General features: G+C 39.3%; 1 protein-coding gene across 7 annotated transcripts in view; it reads right to left on the reverse strand.

The window, feature by feature from the left end:
• The window catches only part of Rbms1 (RNA binding motif single stranded interacting protein 1), a 202,264-nt gene that overhangs the window by 7,050 nt on the left and 175,778 nt on the right, over positions 1–19,436 (reverse strand). For 3 of the 7 annotated variants that reach the window (XM_074070940.1, XM_074070944.1, XM_074070941.1), the window contains exons 7-11: positions 5,551–5,666; positions 4,626–4,675; positions 4,408–4,501; positions 2,154–2,201; positions 1,220–1,270 (exon numbers count right to left, since the gene is read on the reverse strand). In XM_074070940.1, coding sequence (XP_073927041.1) covers positions 1,220–1,270; positions 2,154–2,201; positions 4,408–4,501; positions 4,626–4,675; positions 5,551–5,666 — 359 coding nt within the window. The remainder of the gene's footprint in view (positions 1–1,219; positions 1,271–2,153; positions 2,202–4,407; positions 4,502–4,625; positions 4,676–5,550; positions 5,667–19,436) is intronic. The other 4 variants (XM_074070942.1, XM_074070943.1, XM_020175942.2 and 1 more) reach the window with 3 other exon arrangements.

A 19,436-nucleotide genomic window follows, 5' to 3' on the forward strand; every position in this document is an offset into this window, starting at 1 on the left:
GAATCTGGATGGGGAAATGTAATTGATTCTCAGATGAACACACTCCTCACAGAGTTAAACTAAAATATGTGTATTCCTTGTCTCTAAAAATTGCCAAGAAGATAAAAAAGGGCACATTTCATTTTTAACGTATATCATCAGAAAGAATAGAGTAACATAAAAATGAGTCAGAAGCTCAGAAGATGGGGAAGGAGTTTCCTGATCCTTCTCTCATTCATTGGCACCATCTGTAGGAGGTACTATATTAGGAAGTCCCCAAATTAAAAGCATTTGATTTCCAGCATTCCAAAATTGGGTAGCATGAAGTTATCATCAGGGACACAGATGGCTGGGGTATATGTGGACCAAATGACTATCTGTACAGAACATTTTAAAACACTACAGTGGTCATATTGTTTCGTTATGCATGTACGTGTGTGATGTGGGGATTTGTGGAAATGTCCGGGTATGTATGAATATAGATAAATGTGTACACATCACATAATATGCATACATTTATGCATCCTCAGAGAGCTTTTTTCCTGTGCCATCATTTAAATGTGTTTTATATGCTTCTTAGAGTGGTCATCTTGGCACTTTTTGTTCAGAACTTGTTACTGGATTGCTATTTCAGACACATGGTCTTACATTGCACAGTGTCTACTTTAGGTGAAATCATGAGGCACGTTCCTATCTCATATATGGCCAAGAGTTGAATTCTTTTCCTAGGCAGCCTATCTGTTTTTATCTGATAAATACTGCTCATAAGGATTCCCACTGTGGTTACTAGAAAGCTAAGGTCCAAATCTGTGGCAAGCACGTAGATGACTGTGGACAGTGGTTTTTTTCTTTATTCTTATTTTTCAACTTTTTAAACTTCTGTTTTAATTCAACAAACTAGATTTTATGTTTCTCTGAAAAACACATTAAATATAATAAGATGAAGTATAACTCATTTTAAAAGAAAGTAATACCATAAGTACATTAGAATAAATGCTCATCGCTGAAGAAATCAATTTGTTATTTACCAAATAATGCATTACTACTCTAGTGTTTATAATTTCCACAGAAAGCTAAATAACACTGACAAAAATCTCTACCTTTGTCTTGAACTTTATGTTTGCATTAAACAACATAAAGTTTCATTCTAAGTACCTTCTATACCACCTTTGGCAAAGGGTTTTAACCCAGAGAGTATACAGACAGCGGAACAGAAAGCCAATTAAGATGAGAAACTTACAGGGTGCTGTAGGATATATGGTTGAGGCTGCATCCAAGAAGGACTTTGCACCTGGAAAAGAGAGGGTTTTCAAAGAAATATTGATTTCCACTGTAACAATTACCTAGTTCTCTAGAACTCTTTTAAATCATGTTAAAAATCTACAGAAGGAAAATAAGGAAACAATACTATCAATGATTAAAAGGATGAAGGCAGTTAGAGTTCTTGGTAAACTGGTCACTCCTAAAGGGACACAGTATTATTTAGAGCCAATTTCTATTTGCCCAGTCAATAAATATTACTGACTATCAGGCCCCAAAGAGAAAAAGGCGAAGAAGATATGAGCCCCACCCTCAAGAAATTTATTGTCTAAACAAGGGAGAGAAACATGTAAACAACTCAAATTAGTGGAAAGTGTTACACTCTAGGTATGAACTAGGTGTTTTGGGTGTACAGATGAATAAGGATTAGTTCTACCATATCTTATTAGAAATGAACCCTCTAAATATGTGCTTATTTAATAAGAATAACCAAATATAATCTCTTTGATAACCAGGATATTAAGTTTCAGCAAGCTTGTATGGTGGTCAATTTCTATGAGTGTGGAAATTACCTGAAATTCAGATTTTGGGAATAAACCTTGGTAACTAGATTTTGACATCTATAGTTAAAAGAGCATCCACACACAGACCCCCCAAACTGAGAAGTAAGATATGGGGGGGGTCAGGCTTTGTGGCAGGAAAGAAAGTATGTGTAGTCTGCCACTCAAGAGGAGAGCATATCACTCCATTTCTTAATGCCCAGGGCTTTCCACATCTATATAGTTTTAAAGTAAGTTTCAGTTTCCAGTTCTTAACAACAAAACCCTGCTGTACTCTAGCCCCTAGTGTTAATGTCAGAGATTCTACAGAGAGGACATGGGAAGAGTTGTGGGGAAGAATGCATTGTGATTTACCTTGATAGCAGAGCCCCGATACTTGTTTTCTCTGGTTTCCTTTGCCACCTAAGGCAGACCAAAGTTAAGTGCTTCTGCCTTGTTAACATGTCAGTTATCTGGACCGTAGCCTTTCCCCAGTGGGGTATCGGTGGTTTCCTGCACATGCTCGTTTCTCAAATCCAACTGCATAAGCATATGGTGGTTTAGTAGAGAAAGGCCCCCTCCATCATGAGTGAAAGGCCCTCACTAGCAACACCACGGGGAGGCAGGCAGTTCCTTAGGGACCCCAAGCTGGGCCAGATGCCCCCATTTTTATGTGCATCAGTGATCTTAATAGTTAATTGCTATAGTACTAGGGGGTTAGGAAGCTGTGACATCTAACTCATTTTTTCCCCATAAGCAGCAAATGAGCAACTGTTAATTTCTATTCCTCAATGTTCCCTAATTATAAAATGAAAATAATAATCTGTGCTTTGTTAGCTCTTTACCTCTTCTGGGTCATGGATCCCTTTGAAAATCTGATGAAAGAAATAGTCCCCCCTCCCCCAACTAACTGTACACACACAAGCAACATTTTGCAAACAACTTAAAGAGGATCACAGTTCACTTAAAGCTCAGCCACGACCCTACCTGATGGCACCGAGTATCAGGTAAATGGAATAAAATTCCATATGGATATGAGAAAAATACAGGATGCCCAGGAGAGGAAATTGGCCTTTGAAATGATATGTTGTTTCCATAGCCATATCAAATTGATTACCAACACTGGCCTCCTAATTTTATATTCTGTGAAATAATTCTGAAATGCACACTAATTTTATATTAAAAAGGGAAAAAGAAGTAGAGAGATGGCTTAATAACTGAAATAGTTATAGCAACATAAGGTGAAGTTAATATGCAAATCTTTCATTTGCCTAAGAATAAGTTCATACTTGACCCTATTTTTGGTGATATTTATAAATGCCAGAGCATTCCATTCCAATTTCACATAGTTAAAGACTATCTTTTAACATCAGACATAGGAATTATTTGTTAGGGAAAGTGTACTAGAGCAGAACTCATGGAGTCTTATAGAGGCAAGGAAAAGACAGAATCTTAAGTTCTAAACAATCAAAGAGGCATTAAATGAATGAATATTATACCTTGAAACACCAAAATAAGTAACATAATCCAGAGAGAGTAAGGAGAAGAAAATAAGTGACAATTCAGGGGAGGAGGATAAAAGAATCTAAAAGCCTAAGGAGGTTGTAAACACTACAACTTCAGTTTTAGTGCATACAATGACTCTCTCTGTTACTCAATACTATTTTTATATGTTAAAGACAGAAGCAGCTGATACTGGCTTATGATGACCAACCCATTATTGAAAAAGTACAATTAATATGTAATGATGATGATAATAACACAGCTATTAGATTATATATTGTAATCCCCTAACCCTCGAAATTGGGGCTACAACATGTAATCTTGTTTTAAAAACAAGAAGGCACAAAGTTTTAATTTTCATCACACAGAATCCCAACAATCCACAGAAGAGAATTCTCTTCCACCTTGTCAGTAACTGAACTGCATTAATTTATAATAAACCTCGTCTGGGCCGGACAGAGAGGCTCTGATGCAGGAGGAGAAAGTCATGTGTATCACTGAGTTCATGGACTAGCCCTGCAGTGTTATGACACAGTGCTTAATGAAAGCTATTTCTGAGTTGGGAATTTTTTTGAAGGTCAAGCCTCCTCACAAAATAACCTGAACAGGGAGTTGCTTCTTTTTTCCTTTTGGTGGGGAAGAACCCTCTAATCTCAACTACATCATTTAATGTTACCTAGTAGAGACACATCTTTGCCTGTTGGCATGTTTACTGTACTTTTACCAGTTTCTGCTGACAAATAAACAACAGCAAGTCTACCCACCTACTCTGTATTTCACTTGATGGACATTTTCTTAATTTTCAATTCTGGGGACACATGATATCCAAAAGCAGGGCCCACCATGGTAGAGGAAGCGTATAGGTTTATCTCAATTCTAAGGTGTGAGGATGCCAAGGACTGACATTGGACAACCATTTTCCTGGCTTTACATTTTCCTATACGTGAAAGCCAAATAACTTCTCTGCCAAATAAAAAGCAGCTTATTCTAAACTGGGTATCCAAGCTGCATAAAATTTGACTTAAATTTCATTATAAAATGTTGAGAATTTTAAGACACATAAAAAGCAGCAGAGATTCACAGTGCACAAGTTGTCATGCTGCTGATAAATCCTAAAGGTACAAACCTGGTAGGCAGATACAGGAGATGCAATATAGGGTGTAAGAGAAGTTTGAGTGATCATTCGGTTTGTAGCAATACTGTATGGTGAAGGATAAAATCTAGAACAAACACAAAAGCCTTTATTAAGTAATCCTTTCAATGGAATAATTCATGGAACAAATGTCTGATATTTTCCACCTTCATTTTCCCTCAAGCCATTATGCATTTATCTTAATGACATACCCATTCTGTATAGCAGCTGTAGTTGGGTCGTAAGTGAGTGTCATTCCAGCCTACAGGAAGGAGAAGGAAACATGAACATGCATCTGGAAAGAAAGGATTCTACAACTCCATTTTTCAGAGTCGCTGCAGCTGAAGACAGTAATAGTTGTATTTGATAAAACTGGGAGTTTTCTGTCAGCCAAACATAATTGTAAGCTCAGTAAGAGAATTAAGCCCTAAACCTGTGTTGTCTCACATGGTAACTATTAGATACAAGAGCTGTTGAAAATTAAGTAGGAAATTCAATCCCTGCATGAAATAGCTATGTTTCAAGTGTTCAGATGGCCACATGTGACATCTGATTGTCAATGGACAGTACAGATTCTAGAACACTTTCTTCAGACATTCTTGAGCCTATGTGTTTGTTTTTTTTAAATATAACTCATTGAAAATATAGGAAAGTGCAGGGTCAATATTTTAAGAAACTGAAGGTTTTTTTTTTTTTTTAAAGAAAGCTATTTTAAGAATGAAACTAAAAAACCAAAAACAAAAAACACAAAAGACCAAAAAACCTGCCCGTGACAAATATGTTGTTTCTTTTAATGATATTTATGCTGCTGAATATTTTAAGAGTATATCTAAACCATGAAACAAAACCAAAAACAAACTCCAAAATACTCTTGCATTTTCATAGGAATTTTTTACTTATGTGTAGCTAACTGGTGACCATAACTGTTTCCAATATCCATGTGTCTATCTGACAACACTCATTCTTTAGCACCATAAACACTGGGAAGAGTTTTAACCTGATACTATCTGAATTATAATATTCCAGTGGGAAGGTTTCAGAAGTGTGGCAGTCAAGTCAAGATGCCTTTTGTGTAACTTTTCCTGAGAGATTTCATGATCGTACACACCCACACTGAAGTTTCAAGAAAGGACTTACAAGTCTCACCTCTCCTTCTCTATGCCATGGTCTTCCATTAGGGATGTATTTGTTTGGATTCTGTCTTTTCTTCTGTCCTCCATCTGCAAACTTGCACAATAAAGGTTCTGTAGGAGCTGAGTAATCAGGAAAAAATAATATGAAGTCACAATTATGTGTGTGTGCAGATGACACTGTTAGTGCTGTAACAGGATACTTTAAGGCAATGTTTACTCAGACCCTTATAAAATTATCCACTGGTGAAAAACACAGTGCAGAACAATACTCCAAACCAGAGTGAACATATAAAAGACCCATCCTTTGCTGAAAAAGCAAAGGACTCTTATTCACCTTGGGGCATTTTACACTTCTTTTCATTCTGGGCCCTCTATAATTCCACCCCTAGAGAGTCACCAAAATAATCCTGAAAAGAAGATAGGATTGTGCCATCTTTCTCTTTCCCAACTTAAAATGCTATTGTAGCTTTCCAGAGAGACTGCTACTTCTCCCAGTAGACTAGAGCAACCCCCCCTTTTATTGCTTACACCATATTTTTATTACAACATTTATTGCTAGTGCAGCTGCTATCTGTTCCTCCTTGTCTGTTTCATCATCACTGCAGTCCCAGTGCCTAAGGAACTGGCATTTTGTAGGTGCTTTTTATAGTTTGGTTGAATCAATGATAGGTTTCACTTGTTTGAGGACACAGTAGTGAAGACAGCTATTGTGACAAAGCTGCAAACACCTTCCCATCCTATTTAAAGGTTTTTCTGTGCCGTATAGCCCCCAATAGGTCTTGCTTTACTATTTACCCATCTTAAAATGTTCCAAAGAAAAACCCAAGAAACAAACATAGAAAAGCAAAAGATGCAGGAACTCACTTCAGGAATATAAGTTCATTAGAATTAAGGTTAAATGAAAAGGCCCAAGTAGCACAATAGGCCATCCATACTTTCCCTTTTTGTTTTTTGCCTTTCAATTATGGAAGTAGCAGTATGTTTCTGGAGGTAGTGTATTTTTCTGTATGTTTCTAGTTAATGTAATAAAGGCACACACACCTTCCTGTCTGGTTCCCACATTCGGTCCTTTGTCTACTGTAGAACCATGATTACTACTTTCAAGTTCTGTTTCAAAGTTAAATAACCATGAAGAGAAAAATATCACTTATGGAAAATTTACTCCTTTCTCTTTTGCCTCTTATTACCCTAATTCACCTCTTATTTTCTATTGCTATTATCCACCCACTAATGACAGGGTGGAAGCAATAGTGTCTCTTAACACTTCTCTGCCAAAAAACCAAAACACAACATGGAATTGTAATTCCTTCTTGGTGAGCTGTCTAGGCTGTTGTCAGCGATGCTTTTTTTTCTCCCCTGGGTGAGCCACTTCAGAGGATTGGGCTGGAACAGGAGTCACTTCTGAATGGGTATGCTATGGTTTGTATGTGGTTCATCCCCTGATGGTTTCTGTACTGGAAGCATGGTCCCCCCAGTGTGAGATGTTAAGAGGTGGGGCCTAGTGGAAGGTCCTTAGGTCACTGGGGAGCATGACTACAGAAGGAATGAAGGTAGTTTACATGAGATCCTGAGTTCTCACAAGAGTGAGCCCAATCCTTGAGAACTGTTCTCCAGCCTTGTCTTACAGTATCCTACATGTCACCTGTCATGTGGTTCTCACCAGAGCCACACTGCTGGTGGTAACATATCCTTGAACTTCCAGAACTGTGAGCTAACTAAGTAAGTTTCTTTTCTTTATAATGTTACACAAACTTGGGTATTTTGTTATAGCAATGAAAAAAATGGGCTAATAGAAGACTACTAGGAGTTAGGAAGAAAATGTAGGTGTCTGGTGAGAGTATTCATGAGCACTGGCCCTACTACTTACCAAGTGTCCCTTTGTTTACCTTCTGACTCCAGCCCAACTTCAGGCTTCCCTGAATAAGGAACTTCTATCTAAGGCAAACTGGGTATGATGGAAGATGGACTAGAGCCAAATCCTGGCATGTCATTGAGCTATACTACTTGTCTTTTCAAAAAAAGGTGCTGACTTGGAAATTTCTAACTTCACCAATAATTACAGAAGGTAAATAAACAGATGCAATGCAGCAAGGAAGCTTTCTAATCTTTGCTGGTCCTTTTAATTCTACAACTGAACCATTAAAATTCAAACGGAAACTAGGGCAGAGAACACAGCATCCAAGCAGAAGGAGCAGATAATGGACAAGCCCTTCTGAGAGTAAGGACTTATTACACCTGGAATTCTTGTAAGTTACTCACCTTTGTAGGTAACCAAAAAAAAAAAGAAAAAATCCTCCCAATCTCCAGGGTCCACATGTAGCAAGCACATGTGCACGCCTGGAAGGAGCTGGCGGGGGTGGGAGTGGGGGAAGCCCTATCTGGGCAATTAAGGACAAATCAAGAGCTCAAATGAAGAAAGGCAAGATCTCACTTTCCACAGATCTAGAAGCATCCCAATAATATCGAGCACTGTGTTCTCCACTGATATTTGAACGTGTAAGATTTTGTCTCTCCTTAATTTTGCTGGGCAAGAGAGTTTAATAAACCCCGTGTCTCCACTGTGAGGACACACTTAATCTATAGGGTTTATAAAAACTACCTACTAGATTGATTTTTTTCTTTTAAACTTTATTTGGCTCAGTGAGTGATACTACTTTCCTCCTTTAGGATAACTCTTTCCAGAGAACGAAAGTGACAAGGTTGGATTCATTATGGAAGTTCACCTCAGACTGCCTAGGGAGGCAGTTAAGATCCTGGTATTCGCTGAAGCTCAACATTTGTTGAATGGCCAAGTGTCCCTATCTGGGGATGATGTGTTTCCAATACATGTTCATTTATCTAGACTCTGCCCTGTCAGAGAAAAAGAAATCCCAGGTGACAAGAGAACCTGCTAAAAATGTACAGTGATGGAGTGAACATCAGGTGAGTGATGGCATGTTTGCAAATACATAATTTAAAATGAAGCAAATGGAACAGGATATAGTTGAATCTTTCAAAATCAATATATTTACTACATCGTTTGGTGCTGTCATTAAGATTTTTTTTTCTTCTAGAAGCAAAAAAACCCTGTTAGAATAGTGTGTGTACTATGAAGGTGTTCTTTATCATAGACAAATCAGTTTCTTATTTTAAAGAGTTGTAACCAGTAGAAATGAGTTTTTAAAAAACAGTTGCTAGCTCTTTGTTTCAGAGGCAGAGGGTAGCCATAGTTTACATGAAACAACATAAAATTCTAACAGTTTCTTTCCTTTAGCAGAATTCTCTTTGGATTATTTGTCAGTCAAAATGTCTGAGTATCTATACCATGCACAAGAGCTAGCTATGCAATGGTGGATAGATGACAGTCCTTGCCTCCACGGGTTTGTAGTTAAATGATGGGAATGTACCCCATCTTATGAAAACCTACTCAGTCATTTATAGGACAGAGCACTGCTTTTCAGATTATTTGTTTTAATAAAAATGCTGCACAGAAGCAAAATACCGATAGAGGAATAGCTATCTCTTTTCTTTTACAGCTACTGCTCCATTAATTTGGAAGGCGTTATGAGAAAGCCTATAAAAGTAAGTTCTCAATGTTTTATTTATCACAAAGATTGGTCATGTGCTCCTGGAAAGCAAACTATGTGATGACTTAAGAAACTTCCAGATATTTCAAGGGGTAAAATTATCCTGGTGCTAAGCAAAGGTCAGATGATTTCAATTAGATTTTTGTGTAGAAGAAACAAACATCCACATCTGACCCATTTGTGTTTGTGTGTGTGTGTGTGTGTGTGTATGTGTGTGTGTGTGTGTGTACACGTCTTTCAAAATGAGAGATCCCAATTTAAATGGCTTTTCTCATGGCATACTCCAAACCGGGGGTGGGGGGGATGTTGGTCCCTAGTTTGTCTTTGGGAGTCTAATTCACAGGCTCCAGGCTGAGAATAAGGAGACCCTGTGTGATGCTGGCTTGTTCTATTGCACAGAGTCTTCTGCTGATCTCCTTGATTGTGTTTTAAAAGTGAAATGCTGAGGTAGAAAAGGAAGTGCCAGAAATACTAGTAATATGGCTAAAGCAGTAGCTGAACTTGCATATATTAACTTTACAAAATTATGACATAACAATCTTCTACATGATTTTTCTAGATTAGCAAGTCTTTGCAATTACTGTTTTACACAAGGTAGAGTTCAAATATGTGATTTGCAATTGAAGATATATTCTTGTATTAAAAGTGATATAAAAGTTATATAAATGACCCCAAACCAATTTTTCCAAATCTAAGGGTGTTCTGGGCTGGCTTTCTCTCTAATAAGGAGATCTATCAGTTCAATCCTCTTCCTCATTGTCCCATCTGGAAACGCTATTTTCTCATTTATCAGAACCCATAGGAACATTACTCCTGAAGCCTGATATTGCGGTGCTGCCTTGAGCAAACACTGCGACATCATACGCCATGGATGCAAACACTGACTGAATATTGTGGGTACCTTTGAGAACCATCTAAAGCACTGCCATTACTGGATTCTCTAATGTGTCCTCAATGGAACATGAGAGGGGATGCTGTTTTACAAATGTCTCATTATGGAGTACTGACATGCTCCACTGTGACAGCTGGAGCCATATGGTGATGCCCACAGTGACTTACTGCGTCTCTCCACGAGGTATTTCCTTACCTGGTTTCTGAAGCTCAGACTCTATAGTGATGTGGGTTCAAGGCCACATACCCCAAATCACTTCTAGTATACCTGCTGTGAATAACAGCACCACGTCTACCTTGCTTACCTAACCTAAATGGCCTCAAGGACTCAGAGTGCTGCAGTTTGTAGCAGAATGGCTCTTCTCCTCAGAGCATCCTAAGCAAGGTCTTCATGTTCGTTCATCAAACGCCAACAGCAGTAACAGCTGGAGAGACCACTCCTTCTAAATTACCATTTTTCTATTTATGTGGTGTTTTAGCTTTTCCATCAACTTTGAAAGACCAGTCTACTCAGCAGTCATAATTAGCTTCCTTTCTGGTAATGTTGTCTAGGTTAAAAATGGCTCAATGAACAACATGTAAGGATCTACCTGGGACTTTGCTTTTTAAATATTTTGACATAAGGATCCAATAAGTAAAATTCATTTTTTGTGTGAACATCATTTCCTGTTTTAAAACCCCCTATTTCTAACCTAATTCTGCTGCCCTACACAACCACTGGGCATAGCTACAGCCCCTCTCTGTGTACGCTCTTCCCCCCAGGACTGCTTTGTTGGGATTTGGTCTCTGCTTCTTTCCTACCCTCACACAGTGTTTCCAACCACTAATCAGTTTAAGGAGTGAGTAACATTTGCAATTTATTCATGTTAAGTTTCATTTCTGCTGGGTTTAATTTTGATTCTTACTGGAATTCTCTCTTAGCTCACTTTAACCCATCAAAGAAGGGTTATGTATCACTAAAAGAACAACAGTGAAGATCCTGTTAAATAGAAAAATAAATCTCAATATCCATACCCCCTCCACAAATATCCTAATATCCTATATTTACATAAATGCTGGGTCTTTTTCTTCTAGTATTCATGTCATGGACCTTTCCCTACCTTGTTACAGAATTCTTTAATGGTTACAGTGTTCTATCTGAAAAGGGGTCATGTATAGTTTCTGTATTATTATAAGTAACTCTGCATGAGCATCTCTCTGTGTGTATCTTATTTATCTTTTTAATTTCAGGGTCAAATGCTATACTTGTGGTTGTACTGTATCGTGGTTAAGACACTAACTTCAAGGTCAGTTTAGCTAGTGATTATGCAAATTATTCGCTGTGGCTGGTTTTATAATCTGTGGAATGGGGATAGCAATACGTACTTCAAAGAATTATTACAATTAACATATAAAGTGCTTAGAACAGTTCAATGAGTATTAGCTATTGTTATTACACTTACAACAGGGGGAGTTCAAAATTTTAAATTATGTCTCCTCTTTTCACTTTTGCATTAAGATAAATTCTCAGGAGGTACACAGTGTGGCTCAGAAGTGAGAAATCTTTTTTAGGGACTGGCCTTTCCACAGGATTTGATGCTGAGAGATTTGCTAATGAGCTGGCTACTAAGGGCTGTTGCCTTGGCTTCACCTAGAATAAAGAAATGTTCAAGTTGCAGCTTGGATGAAGTTACTAACAAATGCTCTGCTTCATGCGAACACCCACATTTTCCACCCAAGGTACTTGTGCTTTAATAAAATTCCTACATTATTTATTGTTCTTCACTGGCAGAATGTGAGAAAACTTTGTTTTGCAGGGCTGCTGTGGGCTGAGTACGATCGATAGTGACTGCAACTCTTACATCCACCCCATCCCATGCCTGCCATGGTACTCAAAGCATCTGGGGATAAAACACTGACACATCTCTAGTTGTAGTCTCTCATCACTTTTGAAAACTAGATTTCCCCTGCATTGTAGAGGACATTTGAGGTATGGATCTGTAAGACAGTTGTTCTGATTTGGGTATGAAGCACTTGCAAAAGGCTTGGTTTCCAATGTAGCAGTGATCAGAGGTGGAACTTTGGGGAAATGATTGGATCATGAGGTCTCTGACTTTATCAATGGATAATCCATTGATGGATTCATAATTTGGGAGGTGGCAGAAATTAGGAGGTGAGGAAAGATACACCTTGTTTCTGGCCCCTTTCTGTTTTTCTTCTCTGCTTCTTTACCACCATGAGGTGATTAGCTCTCCTTCACCATATCCTTTTACCATGATGCTTCTGCCTTGCCACAGGCTTAAAAATAATGGAGCCAGCTGACCATGGACTGAAACCTCTGAAACCATGAGCCAAAATAAATCTTTCCTCCTTTAAGCTGTTTCTCTCAGGTATTTCTCACAGGAATGAAATGTCTGACTAACACAACAGCCCTCTGCCCCAGTGACCACCCAGGACTGTTCTAGCTGTCACGGAGAGCAGTCCTTGCAGAGTGTATCTCACAACGGAAGAATTTAGACTCTGTCCTTTTATAATAGTGGGTGAGAGATGTGAGATGACAATCCCAAAGGTATGAGCACATCATCCTAAAGGTACAGGAGCCTCAGATGTGTCTTCAAGTATAGATATCCCTCAATATCTACTAGGGCTTGGTTCCAGGACCCACCACAGACACTCAAATCTGTGGGTTCTCCAGTCTCACATATGAAATATACATAACCATCACACATCCTCTGGTATACTTTAAATCATCTCTAGATTACTTATGACACCTGAAGCAATGTAGATGCTATGTGAACAGCTGTTATGCTATATTGCTTAGGGAATAATGATGAAGAAAACATCTGTATGTGTTCAGAACAGATGCAATTTTTTTCCCGGATACTTTTGACCCATGGTTGGCTAGATCAGTGGATATGAGACTGACACGCTACCTACTGTGCTAATGAGGCAACTTAGATCAGTGGATATGGAGAATCCACTACATGTCATCCTAGGGCTGCCAAAATTCTCTTTTTTTCACAGAGTAACGATGCCTAACACAAATACTAAGAGAACATAAAGACAATAAAAATCTTAAAAATCTCCAGGCCTTTTCCCAAACTTGTAGTTTTTCCTCTGAGTGTTACCTTTTCTGTATCCTGGCATGGATCAATGCCCTAATGGTATCACTGTACACAGAAAGCTATGAAGTGTGGGTGACAGTGGTTTTCTAGCCTGCTGGATCCACACCTAATATAAAATAGATTAGACACAGAGGATACAGAAAGCAGATGTAAAACAAGGTGAAGACTTTGGATGCAGCCAGCACACACACTTCACTGGAACAACTGCATGACACAGACGAAGCCTTGAGTGATGATATACAACACTGAGAATCCAACAAGCACTCATACACCCATGACCAGACACTTAAAAAATAAAAACCTAAACCAAAAAACTGTGCCCTTAGTACACAGTAACTTATTTAGACTCCATTAATGTAGTGGAGAGGTCCTGAGAGCTGAGTGGTCACATTGTCTCCTGCAGCAATTAACACACTGCTGTCCTTGGAGAGGTGGAGCTGTTGATGGTATGTGTTGGGTGAGCAGGATGACAGAGCTGTTTTAAGCTCCAGGAGAGTTCCAACTAACATGCCACATATATCAGTCTTCCCAGTCACTGTACTCTCTTCCAGGAAGGTACTGGAAGAACATTTTTAGACAAACCCTCAATCATGATCATGACCACAGTGTTTCTGTGTCTACTACTTAAGACATTGGTTCTACATTACTAAAACTTCCTGTTTCTAACCTTGACTATGTGGAATACCACTACCACACTATTTCTCCATCATGGAAATTTTATCCAACAACTATTAGGTAACTGTTGAAAACCTCTATGGAATTCACCTAGGTTTTCTCACAAAGAAGCATGGGTTCTTTTATCCTGGTGAGGGACTTTCCAAGCAAATCTAACTTATTTCAAACCAGCTGGCACTCAACACCAAGGTAAATCCAAATAAAGAACAATGAGTCAACATTTTCAGGGAAAAATGGGAAAGGAAAAAGGAAAGGTTTTATGAGCATGTTTTTCCCTCCAACAAACTATAATGAACATTTAAAGAAGCATTTGCTGTACCTCTTTTAAAATGGTAATATCAGACATGTACCAGATTTTTAAAAACATTTTAGGAAGTAGACTGCATTATTAAAAATTGTAAGTGGCACCTCAGAGTTTTAGAGAATGCTAAGCATGTTCTACACCATGCATCACGCTCCAGGCCAGGATGGGATGTGGCCAGCACAGGGAAACCCAGCCATGTCACCTGGGTACAAGAGTGTGTTGGCAGGAGGACAGGTGACATTCACATGCATAGCTGACCTCCTTCCACTTAGACTTACAGAGACGTCCTTAAGAGGGTCAGTTAAGATGAGTTCATTTGTTTATTTCCAGAGAGTGCCTTTGTGTACTGTACTGAAGTGGATGCATTATTATTATTATTATTTAACTTTTTATCTGATGGAGGGGTTGGTGTGTTTCTGACCTGCACATTAAGAGGGACACTGACTGTCCTTGCCAGTGAATCAAGACCCATAGGTTCTCTCTGAGGACAACAGCTATGGCAGGATGGGACTCTAGTCTTGGCTAAAGTGGGTTTCTTTTCTGTTTTTGGCTCTAATGTCATAGGCAAGCTGCCAACTGCAGGAATCCAAGTACTCTGATAGGAACCATCCTGGATAATTCTGCTTATGCCAATTAAACAATGTGCATCATTAAATAAGCCATCCTCTGACTGTATTTATGAAATGTTGTGTCTGCCTAGCAATGAGCCTATAAGTATTCAAATGTTCAAGTGGAGGCTCATTCAATTTACCATTGCCTGACAGTATTTTTGCTTTTCATCTGGTTCTACCTATAATAATCATATGCACTCCATGGAGAAACTGATGTTATGGAGTAACCATTCTGCTAATAAGACAGAAGAAAGCCATATTGAATAAAATGACTAATATTCAAAGGTAATTATCACATATGTGTACAAGAAAAGAAGAAACAAGTCCAGAGAAGTCGAAAACTATTTCAAATTCTTTGTGGGTTCTCAAAAGTATACTGGGGACTTCTTTTGGGGGGAAAAGTCAAATTCATGGCAACAGTGTTTTTCTAAATCCTGCAGTGTACACTTCAAATTCAGCCTAAGGGCAGTTGAAACTCACAAGCATGATGGTATCCAAAAAGGACCTCCAAAAGAGCCAATAATTGTCCCATTATTATTGGGATGAACCCTACACATGAAAAATGCCCTTAGAAACCACTTAGTAATTTCTGCTTGTACAGGATCATGCATAAGCTTCCTGTGTCTAGTACAAAATTGAACAAAAAAAACACCCCCCTCCAACAGCTTCTACCCCCAAAGGTCGTCTTCCAAGTTGGGAACCAAGATTAATACACAGGAATGATCATTAAACATTCAGAAATAGCATAAAATCAAGTCCTGATTCAGAACACAGAGAATAGCTCGACTGCAAAATTGTACTCCCTGCAGTGATGCCTACAATGTGGATGGAACTCATCTGATACTTGTGCCTCATTTGTCACTTGGCACAACTTTGAAGAAACTATTTCTACCTACTAGTTGCAGTAGTGGACAGTCTTCTATGATTATTGACATGTGATTTAGAAATCAAGGATTTTTTTCTTCCTTGTAGGGGTGTGACCAATAGTCTGTGAACCCACTTCAAAGAAAACAGTCAAAGGGACACAGCCATGATGTCCTTTGGAGAAAAAGGAAACTGTCTACCCATGGTCTATGACACTCTGAGATGTACTTCACTCAGGGAACTGGAAGATCTTATCTCAGGCTGATAAAACACCAAAATAAGTGTGTCCCAGATGCTTTTTCCTCTCAAACTTTCCTCGTTTCATGAAAGCATGAACTGAGAGAGTGAGCAGGGCACAAGTAGGTGGAGATTAGTCCCTTCCCAGGGACTAACGGCTGGAGCGCCAGAGTATGGAAAAGGTGACTCAGGAAAACCAGAGAAAACCCAGCTGGCACAAGTGCTACACTTGGAAGGCTTGATGGGGCAGGGAAGATGACTCCCTTCCCTCTACTTAGGTGAGGTTAAAAATACTCCTTTCTGTTTCTTTTCCTTTCTGTTCAAGTGTGGTTAATGGGAAAACAAAACTAACTTATAATACAAAAAGGAATCTCTTTTACAAGGTTGAGTTCTTTGGAATAGTCCATCCAGGTGTTATATTTTATTCTCCTAATTTGTGCCTGTAGGCCGTTCACCCTCAGAGATAGTCCGTGAAGCAGCATGCTCTCAGGTCTTGGTGTTGCAAGATCAAGTGTAGCTTGTGCTATTGTATGGACTTACAAATTAGTTCCTCTATGAAATTTAACTGGATACAGAAAATTAAAGTGATTCCCTAATCGTCATCATCAGTCATCCAGTTAAAGATGGAACCCTGAAGCTATAGGAGGGTAAATACTGAACACCAGTTATACATGCACAGCCTTGCAGCAACTGCTCACTTCAGTGACTTCTGGTTGGAATTAATCTAAGTTCAGAATAGCTTGGTGCATTCTGGCCGTGTCCTGTGTGACAAACTAGGGTACATGTTCTAAAAGGCCTCTGTGCTTGTCTAGAGGTGGGCCTGACCAGTCTTTTATGTTAGTCGGGCTCAACTTACTGGATCTACTAATTTCAAAAATGTTACACATTTTTACATTTAAAAGGTGGTGAGGTAGCTAGATACACTCTGAGGAGGAAAGCTGTCTCTGGTCAAATGGACCAGAGACTCCTGGTCCATTTCTTCCACTTCTGGGTTCTCTGGCAGTTTCTCACTTCAGTACTCCTGCCTGGTTCACAGGTGAGCTCAAGGGTGTGCTCTCTACCATATCTCTTGCTGATATGGTTGATCCACTGTGGAGACTGACAGATAGATGATCAGGGTAGCACAGTTAAAGACTCCCTCTCCAGACATCTACCAATGTAGAACTTTAGCCCTACAGCACATGTGGGTAGAGGCAAGGAAGTGGGGCTGTTAGCTGATGAGCCAAAGGATAAAGACTTGCTGATCTGGGAGACAGACCAGGAAGTGGAATCTAGATGTGTTACGCCAGTTAAGCAGAAGAAGACTAAAATAACAGGGGGGAAAAGATGCAGGAGAGTGGACGTCCCTCCTACTCCCACCATTTTAGCTATTTCAGTACCTTTCCTTCAAAGCAAGGTGATTTCTAAATTTTGAGACACTCAGCCTATTGGCTGGCAGCATGCTATAGGAGTTGGCTGAAAATCAGAAAATATTTCAATTTTTCTCTGGATGACAACTTGTAAGGAAGTCATACTGTCTTGGTATTACAAGGTAGTGAAATTTATTGAAAGCTAACAAACACTGATTGTTGCTTGGGATAGTTCATGTACTGGACTGGGCATGACCATAAAGAAATGAGGAAAGTTTCTGACTTCTTGGAGCTTCCAGTTTAATGGGACTGACACATGTAAATATGGTTGGAACTATGATGGGCATTCTCAGGGAGTTCCACAGACACAGCTCCACAACTGGGTCAGAGGAAGTTCCTGCAGAGAGAATGCAGGCTGTGAACAGAGTCTGGAAGGGTGGGGAGGAGATGGCCAGGTAAAAGGGAGCCAAGGGGATGTAAGACACTGAAAAATCACAAGAGAGTAGGCAAAGAGAAATGATGAAGTATGATGTGTTAGGAATACCACTTGCAATTTAGTATTGGAAAAAGGAAGGCAGGGAATGAAGAGACAGGACTGAAGGAGGCAAAGGCTCTAATCATCTTTGGCCTTCAATGTCATTCTAGGAATCCTGGGTGATTTCTGGCAGTAAAGTGACTCAGAGGCACATAGTTTGTCTGAATCTCTCTGGTTAGTCAGGAAGCAATCTGAGGGATGAAAGAGTAGATAGGACAATCAGGAGGCTGCAGAAATGGCCCAGGTAAGAAATAAGGGGGTAAACTGGGAAGTGATAGGAATGGAGGGAGAGGGTAGATTCTAGAAATAATTATGAAGAAAACCAAGAACCTGAATAATTATTTATGTGACAGATGAAAGACAGAGGAGGCCAGGGGAGTTCGTGTCCTTGGTTTTTGGCATGGGTGCCTGGGTTGACACTGCTTTCACCAACCAAGATAAAGAAAAGAAGAAGAGCAACAGGGTTAGATGGGAGGGATGCTATTTAGTTCTGGAGTAGATGAACACACGGTGACTGAAACCAGGGATCCTAATACTTAGGGAAAAAACTAGAAAATGAGATGAACGCCTGAGAGCCATCTTAAGCAGTCACCGAAACCTTGACAGTGGGTAAAATCAGGCAGAATTGTGAGCCAAAAATGGAATTCAGGGAAATATCAACTGTTACCAGCATGTAAAAGAACTATATCTACAAAGGAGAAAAAATTAACACGAGACGATAACAAAACAGAGATAGCTATAAGAAAAGTCAAGGGAGGACTCATGTCAAGGGTAAGTGAAGGACCAGTATTGTAAATATGACTGATAGACATGATACAGAAAACACCAGGAAAATCTCCTAGTCTGACAATCTGGAGGTAGGTGTTACCCTACCTGTCACCCCCCTACCTCCAAAAAAGATATGTTAGAGTCCTAACTCCCCCAAAGTCTCAGATTGTGACCTTGCTTGGAGACAGGGTTTTCAAAGTTAAAATGAGGTCATTAGGGGGACCTTAATCCAACATGACTGTTGTCTTCATAGAAGGACAAATATAGACACAGAGGCAGACACATATAGAAGGAAGAAGATGTGAAGAAAACAGGGAGATAACAGCTAGCTATAAGCCAAGAGAGAGGCCTAGAGCAGATTCTTCCCCAACAGCCTTCAGAAGGAACCAACTTTGATACCTTTGATCTTGGATTTGTGGCCTCCAGAAACCTGAGCCACTAAATTTCTGTTGTTTTAGCCACTTACTTTGTGCTATTTTGTTATGGCTGCCCTCGCAAACAAAAACAGGAAGTCTACCAAGAGGAATTTCAATTGCATGCTATGGGAAGATATCAGACTGGAGAGAGCTAGGTGTGACTATCAATGGGGCAGTGAAGGTTGCTCTTTAGAAATGCTTACATGAGCCACATGCCTTAATCCTAGCTACTCAGGAGGCAGAGATCGGGAGGATAGCAGCCCAGTCAAACAGTTCATAAGACTATCTCGAAAAAAACCCAACACACACAAAAAAGGGATGGTAGAGTGGCTCAAGGTGTAGGTCCTGAGTTCAAACCCAAGTACCACATTAAAAAAAAAGTTTACATAAGAAGGAGCTAGAAAGGAATGGTCTGAGCTTCAAGAGTAGAAAGACTGGAATAATCTCGAACACAAATAGATTCTTTTCCTACAAAATTTTTCTACATAAAGTAGTTTACACTTACGTTCACTGAATTCCATGATTTAAAAAATGTCTAGTAGTTATGTTCACAAGTTTTGTTCTTAGTAT

The sequence above is a fragment of the Castor canadensis genome, chromosome 4 (assembly GCF_047511655.1).
Source record: "Castor canadensis chromosome 4, mCasCan1.hap1v2, whole genome shotgun sequence".
Classification (NCBI taxonomy): Eukaryota; Metazoa; Chordata; class Mammalia; order Rodentia; family Castoridae; genus Castor; species Castor canadensis.